The sequence below is a fragment of the Zonotrichia albicollis genome, chromosome 6 (assembly GCF_047830755.1).
Source record: "Zonotrichia albicollis isolate bZonAlb1 chromosome 6, bZonAlb1.hap1, whole genome shotgun sequence".
In the NCBI taxonomy this organism is placed as follows: domain Eukaryota; kingdom Metazoa; phylum Chordata; class Aves; order Passeriformes; family Passerellidae; genus Zonotrichia; species Zonotrichia albicollis.
Window position 1 is genome coordinate 24910813 of NC_133824.1, and position 16018 is coordinate 24926830.

General features: G+C 35.5%; 2 protein-coding genes across 9 annotated transcripts in view; one reads left to right on the forward strand and one right to left on the reverse strand.

Moving 5' to 3' along the window:
• Positions 1 to 4271, forward strand: part of RYR3 (ryanodine receptor 3) — a 193985-nt gene extending 189714 nt beyond the window's left edge. For all 7 annotated transcript variants that reach the window (XM_014266442.3, XM_074542790.1, XM_074542789.1 and 4 more), the window contains 5 exons: positions 216 to 372; positions 1482 to 1546; positions 1650 to 1750; positions 3247 to 3298; positions 4088 to 4271. In XM_014266442.3, the coding sequence (XP_014121917.2) occupies positions 216 to 372; positions 1482 to 1546; positions 1650 to 1750; positions 3247 to 3298; positions 4088 to 4183 (471 nt within the window). In that variant the 3' untranslated portion in view covers positions 4184 to 4271. The remainder of the gene's footprint in view (positions 1 to 215; positions 373 to 1481; positions 1547 to 1649; positions 1751 to 3246; positions 3299 to 4087) is intronic.
• Positions 4143 to 16018, reverse strand: part of AVEN (apoptosis and caspase activation inhibitor) — an 85443-nt gene continuing 73567 nt past the window's right edge. For both annotated transcript variants that reach the window (XM_026793204.2, XM_005479897.4), the window contains exons 3-6: positions 11625 to 11695; positions 8077 to 8172; positions 6142 to 6502; positions 4143 to 5533 (exon numbers count right to left, since the gene is read on the reverse strand). In XM_026793204.2, coding sequence (XP_026649005.2) covers positions 5415 to 5533; positions 6142 to 6502; positions 8077 to 8172; positions 11625 to 11695 — 647 coding nt within the window. In that variant the 3' untranslated portion in view covers positions 4143 to 5414. The remainder of the gene's footprint in view (positions 5534 to 6141; positions 6503 to 8076; positions 8173 to 11624; positions 11696 to 16018) is intronic.

A 16018-nucleotide genomic window follows, 5' to 3' on the forward strand; every position in this document is an offset into this window, starting at 1 on the left:
TGAAGGTGGAATCACATTAGTTAAGACAGTAACAGATTTTTGGTGCACTGTGCTTGATACATGAGGAATGATATTATGTGTTCTTGTTACTATTTGTTTGTTACTTAAATTGTCAAGAGAATTAGCAGAGCAGAATAATTTGAAAAAACAAGAAAAAAATCCCAAAAGAATAGTTCATGGTAAATGTATCTGTAATTTTCCTCTCTCTTTTATAGTGTTACCTGTTCCACATGTATGTGGGTGTAAGAGCTGGTGGTGGCATTGGAGATGAAATTGAGGATCCTGCTGGAGACCCTTATGAAATGTACCGAATTGTCTTTGACATCACATTTTTCTTCTTTGTCATTGTTATCCTACTGGCCATTATTCAAGGTACCATCAGTTACCTTAGTAGACATTGTTCAAAATTAATTCACCATCGAAAACCATATTTATGTTTGAGGTAAATTTAGCAGTGTTGCTGTAAAGACTTATTCCTGAATTCATAAAATCCTTATTTCTGAAGGTAATAATTTTATATTAATTTATACATAATATGCCTTTTCCCAAGTACTACACAAAGTCAAAGCACAAGGAATGTAATGTAGGTGGGTTGCAGTCTTTATGAACACGTTTGTAACTATCCAACAATAATGAACCTTGTGCAGGAGCACTCTTCTCCTATACTAAGCATTTAAAACTCTGGAGAGCTTGCTGAAGACACCCTTCTCACTTTTAGCCTGGAATCACCACAGCTGCCCAGGGAATGGAGAGTTTCCAGTTGGAAAGGGTAAATGACATGGAGAAAGTCACCATGGGCACATAGCCATTTAACATCCTGATGTCTAATGTGACTCCAGAAAACTTTCCTCCATTTCCTCCTTTCTTCACAGGCCGATCTGCAGTTTTACTTGGGTTGCAGTTGTGGTTTACAGCAACCAAGACCCCTCTTTGGTGATGGGCAGCATTCAACACTCATTGCATAAACTCTTTAAGGCTGATGGAAAAAAACACACTATTTTATGGCAACCTTGTGGCAAAGAAAAAAATGTAGCACATCTATACTGAGCAAAAGTTACAAATGTCACAGTCTCCAAAATAATCCAATTCTTTTCTTAAAACATTGAAAGTGGAGGAGTAATACTTCAAATGTGAAGCAGACTCACTAACTGTCCAAGGTGGGCTGAGGGAGCAGAGCTGTCTATTTTGAAAAAGACTTGAGATATAAGAGTTTAATGAGAAGGAGAGTGAAAATTAATTTCATTTATGGGAACAAAACAGATGAGTTTGTGTAAGGTTAAATGAACTATTAAATAATAATAATATTTATATATTAATAAATAATATTATTTTTAATAACAAAGGACAAAAAAGTCTTTCCACTCTCAAGATTGTGCCTGTATGTATAAGTACACTAAATTCTAGACACTGGAGGAATGACATTAATTGCAATATGAATATTGCTAAGTACTGAAGTGTTGCTACTTTTCTATTTGAAACAGGTCTGATTATTGATGCTTTTGGTGAATTAAGAGACCAGCAAGAACAAGTGAGAGAGGACATGGAGGTAGGAAGCACGTTACATTTTTCATTGCTCTTGTTCACCTAGATTGTCACCAATTAGTGTTTTTGAGTTAAAATTAATCTATAACCACAACTTTTGCTTTCAGACCAAATGCTTTATTTGTGGAATCGGCAATGACTACTTTGACACAACTCCACACGGCTTTGAAACACATACTTTGCAAGAACATAACTTGGCAAACTACCTGTAAGTACATTTTACAATTGGAATTATGATAAAGAGACCTTTCAGATGTAGTGTCATTTAGGTGCACACATTGCTGAAAATCCCAAGCCAGAAATCTAGAAAACTGAGGAACATTTTCTCTCCTTGGGGTCTCCCCTCCTCTATTCCATACTGATTGTTACCTTTAAGGTGCTCACCTTGCACATGAGGTACCTTAGTAGAATAAGACCAGAAGGCACATCAGCTCCTTATTCTGCTGGGAGGAAAGCCAGATATGGGGAATGATAGGGAACAGTTTAATTAAGTTGCTTTAGTTTGGAAGTTTTGGTTGTGACTTCTGGTGGCTTAGTAATACTGATGAGACCAGAGAAAACTGGCTTCAATTTAAAAAAAAAGAAAACCCAAACAAAACCAAAGCAAATAAAGGCACTTGTAGAAAGTTCTTTAAAGATAAGCTCCAAAAAATAGTTAACTCCATTCCTATAGTTCTTTAGTGGCAGTGGAGTGTTTTGAAGCACTCAGGAGCTGCACATGTTTAGACTGTATCAAACTCCCAAGAGAGTGCTCTTCCACTTTCATTAGTAAATGAGGACATTAGTATTTCATTAGTAAGAGGATATTAAAAAAGTTATTCTTATTGCATTAGTTACTCACACAACAAAGATAATTAATTATACAAGAATTGCACCAGTAGAATGAAAGGAGAAGCTGATGAAATCTTATAGCAGTCTGGCTTTGGAATACTGCATCTGAACTTCTTCTAGTTTTACTAATCTACAACATCCAAGCTTTTCTTACTGTATCAAATTGCTTAGTTATTACATGGGAACCTCTAATTCACCGTAAATCAAAAATGGCCATTTTCTTCATAACAGAAGATATAGTGAACATCTTTTTATCCAGATTTCCCTTTAATTAGACAACTGTTAAAATCACTGTCCTTTTCTTCCTTCACAATGAAAGCACATAGCCTCATTCCAAATTCCCTGCACCGAAACTGACCAATCATCACTAGTATTACCTCTAAACAGACCACAGTTGACTCTACAGTCTTCCTAATTAGTTGAAGCTCTCAACATTTGACTGAGCTCAGGTGTTGGGGAAGGACAGGCTCAGCCTATCAGCTGTACAGCAGCAGTGCTCAGAGCTCCTGGTGCAGCTCAGTATTTACCACACTTCTCACGCAGTAGCCATGGTAACCTCTTCCAAGGTGACATGTTGGAGCATACGTGCTCAGAATTTGGCATATGTCTAATTCAGGTATTGCTCCTCACATTGAAACGAAGGAAATGCTAAATTGCATTTTTCTACTTCTACAGATTTTTTATCTGCTAGCACTTTCACAGGAGGCATGCTTCAGGACAGAATTTTCCCCCTTAAATTAAGCACTTTAGATGCCTAGTAGTGTCATTGCTTTGTGGGTTGGCATTATCTTCCACACATACCCCAGACTAGAAAAGGTCAGGCAGAGAGATCATGTTTCCTCCATTAATACCCACTTCATGTGCTTGTTTCAGGTTCTTCTTAATGTATCTAATTAACAAGGATGAAACTGAACATACTGGCCAGGTGAGTAGAAAATAAAACTTAAGAAAAACCATTAAGCTTATCTTTCAACATGTTTATCTTCTCAAGCCTTGTAGCTGTGTACCAGCAGGTGGAACTGATGTACCACTGAGAAGTGTGGATGATGCCACTCTCCCCAAGAGGCTACTGCCAGTGAAAGAAAAGAAGGTTAAAACAAAAGGGAAAGGGGAATGCTGCACTGCTTCACTGCAGAGAACTCTGTCAGAAGTCAGTTAGTAGTAACCTTACTGTCATCTTAGCTCTGAAAAGAAAATGCACCAGGTGTAGTTTATTGCCAAGAGGCTTAAGTAGTTAAGCTACTATATTGATAGTCAAAATCTAGATATATGTGTAAATAGATAGGCATTTGGGTGACCATATATTAGCATTGTTAGGCCCTAAAGGTAAACAAATAAGAAAATAACTAGAACTTAATTATATCTTCTCTCTAATAAGAAGCTCTTGGGCAAATGCTACAGAAGTACCTTTGTTTTCCATTCAAAGCAAAATACATTTGCTTATATACGAATTTGTCAACAGGTTTGCTCTGATATAAAGAGATTGATTAATTTATACTTTGATATTTTACTAATAGAGCTCAAATTTCAGTACTACTGAATTAAGAGAAGTATAAAACTCTTATAAGCATTACTGAGTTACAATATCTTGAGTTCCAGTGTCTACAAATTCTACTCCATGGTAACAGGCACAATATGTGGTTATTGTTAAAAGCTCATCTACAGCACTAACTGCACAGTGACTGGTAAAATAAATACTCTTTCTCATTTTCAGGAATCATTTGTGTGGAAGATGTACCAAGAAAGATGTTGGGATTTTTTCCCGGCAGGGGACTGCTTCCGAAAACAGTATGAGGATCAGCTTGGCTAATATCACAAAAGAAATGATTTATTCATGAACTACTAAGATCCAATATACAAAAAAAAAAAAAAAATCTGTTCTTTTCATGGCATAATTTCACAGCTTGTATTTGCTTTAAATGTCTTCAAAGTTCAAGACACACATAAAATTTGACACTATTTCAGAGGCTTTTTGTACCTACCACATATGAAACAGGTCTTTTGTTGGAATTTTAATTAGCAAAAACTATGCCAGATTAACTTAAGCCTTCCAGTTCAAAATGGCCTAAAATTATAACAACTTTTTAACTACAGCATTAACCTGGTGTTTGGCAGTACAGTTGAAAGGGCTAAAAGGCATCTTAATTGCACATCTGACATTGAAGAACTTGAACATCAGAGACTGTACCTCAGAAAAATAGTTCAACTAACTGCTGTCCAGTTTTTCCCCACAGTATTTGCTAGTGAATGTATCAAGATACAGTTTGAAAAGCTTTAAGCAGTTAAAAAGAAATAATTTTCAAACACTTTGTCAACCTTGAAACATTAAAGTGCCTTAAAACCTCTGTAGACATAGCTATGCAAACTTTTTGTTAGTGTTCTAGATGAACAGACCCATTAACTGTATTGCTTTTCTGTCTTTCTGTATCAAATTGCACTTAAAGTTTGTTTATATACTACCTTCAATAACAGCTTATTAGATGCTGCTGTTAAAAGACATACACTGTATGAAAATGAACCCAATTTAAATCTTAGGCCAAAATAAAACAATGCTCTATGGTCACCTGCAAGTAGAAGTTGCTAGGATTATGCTTTTTTTTTTCTTCTAATAAAAAGTGCCCACTGCAATAAAGTATTATAAACCAAATATAACTGTTGCTGTTTTGCATTTTTCTACAATACAGAGTTTTTTGACAATGGTGACTAAACACACATATATTCATTGTTCATCCACAGCTTTATTTTAAGGACTACATAGAGCAAGTACAAGCTGAAATAACTGTTCTATTTCTGCATTGTAGTCTGCTTTTTTAGCAAAGAAAACTCTATCACAACTTTTAGACCTTTCTAATAATATCATTTGTCTCCAACAATTTTCAATCTTATCTAAATTCATTTTGGTTGCACAAAATTTTAAGTGCCAGCAAAGAAAAACAGGCATTTGGCAGACAGATAAAGGAAATAACAAGGAGATAAAGAAAGATTCAAGTTTCTACATAATGTTTGCTATATTCAATTATTCATATGAGGAAATTTGAGCTTCAGGCGATCATGCTGTCCAGCCAATCTTCAAGCTCTTCTTCAGTAACATCTTTGGATGTACTTTGCTGCTGCTGTGATGATGTGCTCTTCTCTTCAGGCATATCTACTTTTAAAGGCTCTAGACAAGCAAAAACAAGAAGACTGAAAATCTGGAAAGCAAGCAATACTACCTCTGTCTTATATCATTTTGCTTTCAATGCACAACTTATTTAAACACAACCTCTCCTTCCTGAAGAACAGCAAGTCATATTCCAAAAATAGTTTCCATGCTAAACTTTATCTTGTAAAATCAATGCTAGTAAAGTTTGAAAGTAGCATTTAGGAGAAGTCATCAGAAATAGTTGTCAATTCTGTACACTATTAGCACAGTGAACAAAAGTTGATACAAATACTTTATCTTCCCTGCAATAAAATAGCAGTACACTCTCTAGCAGAACACTTTTTTTTTTAAATTTAAATTTTTGCTAAATCATAAGCCCAATGCTGTTTTGCAGAGGAATTTCACTTAATGTTTAAAGTGAACTGACAATGGTAAAACTTCAGGTTAGTGAGGAGTTAAAACTGAAAATGAACAAATGGGCCAGAACACAGCCCCAGATAAATGAAATGCAGTCTGACGGAAATTATGATAGCAGCACTGTTGACTGGCTAATCAAAAATTCAAAAACACCACCAAAATAGAGACCAGTGAAAATTAAATAAGGTCATGCTGGGGAGAAAACTTACCATTTTCCTTACAATCCATTTTCAAATCTTTCTCAGTTGATATGCTGCAGGATAATGTACCTGACACAGGTCCATTTTCTGTATTAATGGGAGCCTCTAGATTCAGGAGACGATCTAGTTCTTCATCCAAATGGTCAGTGTCTTGATTTGAGAGTGGATGGACTCTTTGAAATGATTCTCTTGCATTTGCCCTAGAGCCATTTTTACTCCCAGGTTCTGATGGAGCAAGAGAATTACCAACAGGATGGGAGACCAGCCCGGTTTCACTCTGAGCCAGAGACTGTCGGAACAGCTGCTCTCTCTTCTTCCCATCTTCAAAAATTTTAGATTTCATCTGTGGGATCTCTAGAGGTGTTGATGCCTATGAGTACAAGAAAGGACTTGAGTCCTTATAACGATTATCTATTATTACTATTCTGTCTAATTTGGATTATAATTCATACTTGCTATACTTGATCACTTAAGATGGTACAGGAAATTTGAGCAGAATCAAATTCAGAAGTAAAAGCAAACTAAAGTTATCTTGATACTTTTGCAATAGCAAATGCAAAATACAAACTCCTTTTATATCTTATTACAGAATATGAGAATGTATGCTAACACTAGCACTGACAGAATCATAGAATGGTTTGGTTTGGAAGGGACCTTAAAAATTACCTATTCTAAGCTGCCTGCCAATGGGCAGGGAACTTTCCACTAATCCAGATTGCTCAAAGCCTCATCCAACCTGGCATTCATTGAACACTTGCAGGGATAGATAGTCCATAGCTTCTCTAGGAAAGCTGTTCCAGTGCCTCACCACTCTTACAGTCAAGAACTTCTTGATAGCTAATCTAAACCAACTTCACTCAAGAACTTCTTGATAGCTAATCTAAACCAGCCCTCTGTTAGCTTAAAGCTATTTCCTTTGTCCCATCTATACATGCCCACGTGAAAAGTCCCTCTCCAGCTCTGTCCTGTAGGTACTGGAAGGTGCTTAAGGTCTCTCTGGCACCTTCTGTTCTCCAGCCTGAAGAGCCCCAACTCTCAATCTGTCCTCACAGGAGAGGAGCTCCAGCTCTCTGGAAGTATGGCCTTCCTCCACACTTACTCCAAGAGGTCCATGTCTTTCTGTGCTGGGGGCCCCACAGCTGGATGCAACTCACCAGGTGGGATCTCACAAGGGCAGAGCAGAGCAGACAGTGAGAATCACCTCTCCCAGTCTGATGGTCAGGTTTCCTTGGAAACATGCTGCACATTGCTGAGTCATGTTGAGCTTTTCATTCACAAACATCCCCAAAGTCCTTCTCCCTAGGGCTAGTCTTAATCCTTCTGTAAGGGCCATACTTTTCCTTGCTTGGACAAATGGAGCCTTTTAAGAATTCTTTTTATATTTAAGCCTCACTGGCTCTTCTTCCCTTACATTAGTATTTTTTTTTCACAGTTTGAAGGAACACTTTACTAATATTGTTGCTACTCTGCCACTGGCGAATAAACGACACTTTCTTCACCTGTACAATTGACAGTTTTACCTCTAAGGATTGTTCATGGAGAAAAGCATGCTTGTTGATATTAGGGATGTAGAAGATTAAATCACAATTAGTATACTTAGCAGGAAGAATGTGAAAGCACTTACAAAATTTTGGTGCAAACTTTTAACAGCTGCTAACAAGAGAAGCAAACACAAAAACAGCGCCATCTTTCCATGTCAAACATTCTGATACTCAATCTCAAATCTAATATACTGCACATCCAGACATTTTGTTTAAGGCCAAATAGGCACACAAAATGTGTCAATAGAGAGGTATCCTGCATTACATGCCACTTGACACACCTGTCTAAATGAATGCATTTACTTATATAATACAGTCTACTTCTGTTTGAAGACTAATCATTCTCACACATATTATTTCTCCTAAAATGGTTGCATTTTCTTGTGAAATTTCACAGCATTACCTGCACAAGGTCAGCAGCTATATTCAGCCTCAGATGTAGAGGCAATTCCTGAAGGGCCTGGACCAAAGACTGGCAGTCAACAGAAAGTGCAGAAAACTGAAACATAATTCAACATATAAGTAAAGTATACTTGTGGGAAAAAAAAACAAACCACAATAACCAACCAAACACAAAACCATTCACCAAATCAGTTATTACATTTTCCTGTCACATACATTCAAGGAATTTAATGAAATGCACAAATTAATAGTTTAAAATACACTTTTATGAAGCAGCTTGGCTAAATAATAACATAAAGACACCTAAAATGCAAATAATCACTTAAGGTTAAAAGACAAGGTATAAATAGAATGCTTCTTAGACAATATCTTTAAATTTCAAATAGGAAATAGTTCAGGAAGTTGACAATGGCACAAGAAGCTTTCCCAACTGAAACATCTTCTGAACTGTGAAGATTTCATGCAAAGTGAAATGCCATTATTTAATGAGTTGCCACTACTTCCTAAGCAATCATCCCATGCAGCTCCTGTGCAGCTAAATTTAATGTCTCAAGAGAGGCCTCTTCATACTTCCCCATCTTTTCAAATGTTTTGATACTTCCAAAAGCAACAAAGTATATAGTTACAAACACTTCTAAAATGATGCTCGAGAAAAATATGCTACTGCTGCTAAACGAGATTTTATTACTGTGACAGGTATTGAAGTTGCCATTTCTCTTGTCCCTTTTTTAAAAAACAAAATCACACAAAATGGACCAGTGACATTTGTAGTTTCTACAGAACAGACCAGATTTCAGTAGTTTCAAAACAGATTTCAAGCTCAGAGTACAACATAACATTCTGAACATGTTCACCATGGATAAACTGCCAAAGATAAATTTGATATCCATCACGTATTTTAAAATCTGACAACAAAATGCTTAAGTTCAGTGTATGCTCTCTGTCTGTATTTTCATGGAAGTAGAAAAGTTGCTTCCAAATCTCACTTTAAGAGACAAAAATTTGTCCCTCTCAATATGATGTAGACTGGCACAGACATTTAGAAGCCCAGAGACTCATAAATTAGGAGTGTTTTGTGACATATCATAAGAGATTTGTCAAAGAAATTCATACTGCTTCCAAAAGCCAGTCAACACCTTTTAACAGGCTTTTAACACCTGCACATGAAGCAAGAACGAACATCAAAGACATAGTGTGTTCTGATAGTATATTTACAAAATTAAAATAAATTTTTAAAAGAAACAATGCAGTTGATTCAACAGTTTCTTGTATTCAAATACAGGTTCTAGTATCCTTTAATGCGAATAAAAGGACTAAAAAAAGTATCTGATGTAAGACTTATCTTCTGTACTGAACTTCATTTTACAATGGGTTAGTGATCACCATCAAAAATGATTGACTGGTGAAAGTAACCTCACAAAGTCTTCAGCAAATAATTCTTATTGCCCAGCAACGAACTAGATGTTCAGAAAATACAGTTATTTTGATAGATATTAAGGATCAAATGTAGCTTCTGCACAGTTGCAAAAGACAAGGAAACTGTTTGAATCTTGTAATAAAAAAAAATTCTAAAAAGTATAATTGAATAACAAATATTTAAGTGCATTTTGGAGGAGCTATGTATATTTGTAAAAATATTAACATGAATAAACATAGCAAGTGAAGGTAAAAAAGTTGAGATAGGGAAGAAGAGGAAATGTTGAGGATAAAGGAAAAGGGGAATTTTGAGAAATAACATAATAGAAGAAGGAATTTGATATCTAAGTAGAGACTTCTCTAAAAGTCGTGTTCTAATAAAAAGCAAAGGGACAAAAGCAGTACTTAATAGATTATGAACACTTCATGGCACACAGCATTGTTTGCTCAAAAGAATTGTGGAGGCATACTTTGTTGCTGGAATTACCATTTTTTATTGAAAAATCCAAATGACTAATAACTTTTCAATTGTAGACCATGATATGAATGAGACCATGATTTTTATTGAATTTATCAGTACGAAATGGAGCAAATGCAAACCTACTTTTTGTGAAAATGAAAGACAGTATTCTTAATAAATTGAAATTCTGTTATTGTTGATGTCACTGTAACATTTCCATTCCACATTTGAAACTGATGCTTTGCTATTGCTTCCTACAAAAGATGGAGAATGAGAAATATCTAATAATTCTGCAACTAGTTCTATGTCTTTTCTGCTCTACTCTGTTTCCTTATAATCAATATACTTCAGTTTAAAATTCTTAATCCTGTACATAATGTGTAGACAGGCAAAAAACTAGAAAGAGGTGAGTTAAGAGGCAAAGGCCAGGAATTTGGCAAATGGTATCTAGGATAAAAATTGGACTTGGATCTGCCTTACAGAGAAAAGAAAAATGGGTCATAAAAAAACATGAGATGCCAGGCTGAAGATCAGAGAAAATGTGGAAAATTAGATAATGCTGTGAAACCATCTGGGACAGGATTCTGGATTAAAATAAGAAATCAAAGGAAGGGTAATGGTGGCAATATGTAGCTTCAGTCTGCTCACAATGGCTTTAGCCATTCAGGAATTAATTGTTGTGTTCTAATCACCTAAATGCTATAATGAAAATCCTCTGAGGAAATTAGGAAGAAATTAATATTTGGGATACTGACACCATCCTGCACACTAGGAATGGAAGAACCAATAAGAAAAAATAGTAACTGAAAGCCTGTGTTCCACTAAAGCAACAGGTGGTGGTTTAGACAAATGCTGTATTTGGGTTTAGTTCCTCACTTTAATTTGACTTTGCAACCCTAAAGTATCTTTAAATACCATTTCCCAGGGAATAGTTATTGTAGTATTTTAGAAAATAAATAGCAAATCTTTAAAATTTGAATACATGTGGATGTTACAAGAGACACTCAAGCAGAGTTTCACAGCAATTTTAAGAAAAGCCTGGAAGACTTTTCTTAAATATATTTTGGAAAAATTTAGGTGACTTGGATGAGGAAGACAGCTGCAGAGATTGAGACACTTTAGGGCATCCTGATAGAGAAAACAGGAGACTTCTACTGCTACCCTCCTTTTTATTCAAGCATAAAGAATTCATATACAATAAATCTCGTTGGTGTCCTAATTATATGGGGCATGACGTTTCAACCAGAGGATATGAGCTGTTATTTGAAGGAACTAGAACGCTTCGCAGTCCAACATATGAATATATTCCTACAGGTTTTGTTATAGTCATTCTATTAAACTCTTTTCTCTTGAATACAGCTGAAAAAGGAAGGCAGAATTCCTGTGTCAGTAAAGCAAAGAGACAGACTTATTTCTCTTCACTGGAGGCCTTTCTTATTCTCTCCTCCCAACATAACTTAAAACCAAGCCTAAGGCTTTGATTAGTCTTCAGTAGAAAAAAGGGACAACACCCAAGGACAAGAGCCTCCAGCATTAGAGAGAAGTCGATAAAAATGTACAGAATAAAGAGTGCTATTATTGTATTAAGAATTTGTTGTTGAAGGTACAACTGCCTCGATATTCTGTCCCAGGTGATTATCTATATAAAATAATTTAAATGATAATTCTTTTACCTGCTTTTGGCATATACTTTCTTTATCCCATTCTTTCTCATCAGCAAATCGAAACTGTGTAAAGGAATCTCCTAAGGAAAAGAAATAAAAAAAAAAATATATTTAAAAAAGAATAAAGATGTTTTCCTGAAGTTCCCAACCCCAAAGAAATAAATTCAAGAAATAAATCTCACCTCTTCAAAAATTTTCAGTTAATATTAATGCTGCCTGTATTCACAATATTAAACTTATTTGTGCCAAACTTCTATAGGTCTTTTAATCACTTATTGCAAAACAGCACTAAAAAGGGGCAACCAATACAAAACTGAATGATGAGATGTTAGGTGCCATGCCAACATGCAAAATTTTCATTCAAATGTCCAATCTGGACAACATACTAGGAATACACACAGTACTCATGGTGTGAATGTCTTATGAACAGCTTTGAAAGTTTGTACATAGATTTTCTCTTACCAACATGGGAATATTTCTAAAAATGGATTATAAATATTCTTTTAAATCACTTTGTACAAGCCAAATAAAGATTTCCTGTTGTCTGGTAGCTATAGTCTCTCTCTTTCTACTACTCCCTCCTCCAGCACATCATCAGAAAAACACACTGAATCCCAAATTCCAATTCATATGCAAAAAGGACTGAATTAAAAGAAACCCTTAAATAGGATTAAATAAGTTAAATACATAATTACAGAATCTTCTAACCTATCATACTCCTTCAAGCCAGCAGAAACTTTTTCTTACTATCCTTTTGCCTGAAATACAGTATTTATGCAATATTTATGCAATAACAGTCCTATGCTGTGTTACAGAAGACAGACCCACAAGTTTATTTACTGAAATAAACATACAAAAACTCCAGTAACTCAAAAAAATAAGTAAGGTCTGTGACAGGGGAAACATGAAAGATTAGGGTTGCAAGAGATGACTGAAAGGGGATCTCATCACTCTGTAGGCATCTGAAGGGAGGGTGTCAAGACACTCCTTGGTGGTGCAAGCAGTAGGACAAGAGGCAATGGGTAGAAACTGATGCACAGGAAGTTACCAAAACATGAGGAACAGCTTCTCTCCTGTGAGCACTGGAACAGGTTGTCCAGGGAGGTGGTGGAGTCTCTCTCACTAGTGATATTCAAGAACCATTTGGACACAATGCTGTGCCATGGGCTCTGGGACCACCCTGCTTGAGCAGGGAGGTTGAGCCAGATGACCCAATGTGGTCCCTTCCAACCCATGACCCATTCTGTGATCATCTGTAAATCACGGTCATTTATTTCAGCAGCTGGCTGAGAGGCTAGAGCTCTCTCTAAAAGAGAATGAATGCCCTAGAGGAAGTTTTCAATAGCTTTACCAACAATTGATCATCCAGCTTTAATTCGGCTCTTACATCCTAACTGCTATTCATACTTTTGATAATTCCTGAATCATGCCCTTAATCCTGCATACAAAATCTGAACATATAATCTGCCTTCCCCAAAATGATTTCTTTTACATTGTCTGCTTCTCCCAAAATGTAGGAGAGTGCAGCCTTCCAGCAGTTTCACTCAATAGCGCAAGCATCAGCTGACTTCTGTTATGCAAAAAAAGGAATAAGCAGCAAAATGGCACAGCAACTGGCTATTTCTTTGCCAAATAATGAGAAACAACAGATCTAATCATCCCTCAGGTGGAATTAATTTTTTTTTAATATGTAACATGCACTTCTAGTTCATTGCACTTCAAGTATTGTGATTGGGTATGCCAATATAGTCATATGCCAGCAACACTGAGTACCTGGCATGTCCACCATTATTCTCAGAACCATTACAGCAAGAAAGTTACCTTCTCAGCTGAATATTTGTATAAATATTTAAGGCCATTACTATGTCCAGCTTGAATATGTATTTCTTTGTTTTCAATTGCTTTATCTAACATGGCTCAGCAGTATTGTGGGGATATAGAACCTTGCCTGAGCAGCTATGTTTTGGTTTACATTCAGCATCGTCAGAGATTACTGTTTTGAAAACAGCCCCTAGCAAACAGTACAAGTGCCAGTAATTAAAAATAAGCACTGAAATTAACAATTAGATATCTAATAAGGTGGTTAACTTTACAAATGTTCAGTTCATACAGTAAAAACATCAAGTTTCAAGCTTTTCCTAGGGATGCTCAGCAATGTGGAAAAATAAGACTCTATATCTTTGTGCATCTATCTGCACATGCAAACACTTAACTTGAGCACTCACAGCTGTCTCACTACTGACTCACTACTCCCCCTTCATTGCACAAGAGGAAATAAATGCCTATGTTTCAAAAAGAGTACTGTTAATATGTAATAACTAATTCTGAAAATAAAAGAAATAAAAATATTAGTCTCCTGATTTTAAAATGGGTATGAAAATGTGCAAATTAATGTTTTAACAGATAATATTTTAAAGGCTCTATTTAGTTACATTTGCAAAGAAGTCCTACCAAAACCAAAATGGTCCTCAAAGTCTTCCTTCCAATATACTTTCTTCCAATATTCCCAAGACTGCTCTAGTTATTGCTCATACTGCATCAAGGAGGACATAGGTTTCTCTACTCTTATAAAATAATAAAATTAAACTAAAGGATTAGCTAAATGCTTTCAGTATCTGAGAATGATCAGATATAAACTAGCTAAATCAAACTACTTCATGTGGAAAATCCACTGGGGTCAAGAACTGGTTTATGACTGTCCACACTCACAGAGTTGGTTATCTCAGATTCTGAGCTTGATATTGTACTGCTGAATTAAAGAGTATGACTGAAACTGCAGTTTAATTAGACTCTTTAAGTAGGCTAACAAAGCATGCCCTTCAAATGAAAAAGCATAACTACAATTCACAGTAGAATATTTAATGCAAATTATGTCAATGAGAATGTTAGTCTAACCAATTATCTTTTCACAAGTTCCTTTACCCTGAAAACAACCTCCTTTTATTCCATGAATAGTAATCAAACCACTTGCAATAACTCTTGAGTTACTTTCAACATAAAATACTCTTGTTCTTGAGAATAATTTTTATGTTACCTACAAATATCATTTGGCCTTCAAATACAGAGTAGATGAAAATAATGCATTCAAGTAAACCTTACACATGGTCTTTGGTAACAGTCATGATAAGCACATATTAAACAATACTGTTTATTGTTTAAAATGTGAAATTATTATGAAAATGGCAGAACTAAACCAACTATGCTTTCCTACCACTCAAATATATCATAAAGCTAAATCAATTTATTTAAATAAAAGGTATCTTTCAGCTTTTCATTATCCCAATCATCTTTCCCTACAAGTATTCATTGAATAGCAGAATCAAAACACATCCTACTTGTAATCTAAAATAAATATTTTCTCATTTGTGAAATTTAAAGACTAAAAATAGAAAAGAATGGAAGACCAGTTTTCAGGAGGAAAAATTCTATTAGTGGAATGATTTTGTTAATTTAAAACCTCCCTCAATCACATAAAACATTACTGAAGACAGAAGAAAAATACTCTGTAGTCTTAAAGATTAAATTGGAGGATGAGAATAGCAAGGAATTAACATGATCCTTCTAAGATTGCCATGGCTGTAAAGAAGTGCTGCAAGTGCAAATATTATACTCTAAATCCACTTTTTAATCATAATCTCTCTTTTAGCCCTCTTTGGCTACTCTAAGGTGCTATAAGGTTTCCCCAGAGTCTTCTCTTTCCTCAGGCTGAAATCCCCCAACTCCTTCAGCTTATCTCCATAGAATACTGATAGCAAGGAGTCTGCACTGCAAGATATTTGTAACCAGATTCAAAAAGAATAATATTCTACATTATTTCCCTGGCATAACTATGCAACACTACTAGTCACATTTTAAAATAAAAACATCTGACCACAGCTAAATGATGTCTTCAAAATTTAAAATGTGTCACAGAGAAAGGAGTGAGAAGGATCTGTTGAAATCAATGCTGGTTCTGGAACAGAGTGTCTGTTCAGGAAGAACAGAACTAATTTAACGCATAAATGAACTACAGCCTATTGAAATCAAAGACAGATACAAATTTTTTCAAATGAAAAGCAGGGTGAAGCCAACAAATACCAAAATACACAATGATTCAAAAAGAAAAAATTCCAAAACCACACACAAAAAAATCTCCCAGGAAACAAATCTTAATAAAAACTAAAGCAGAGGCTCAAAAGAGTCAGGATCTGTGTGATCTAAGACAACTTCTTGAAGGAAGCAAAATATTATGCACATAAGCAGGAACTAGTTCATATAATTTACATGCACTTCCAAAAGCTCTCACTGACATCCCACTCCCTTTCCCACCCAAGACTTCAGAGCAGCAAAAAGAAGAGGAGGTTTTGTATGAATAAATAATTATCTTAAAGTGGAAAGAAAAGAGTAAATTGCAAGTTTTTACA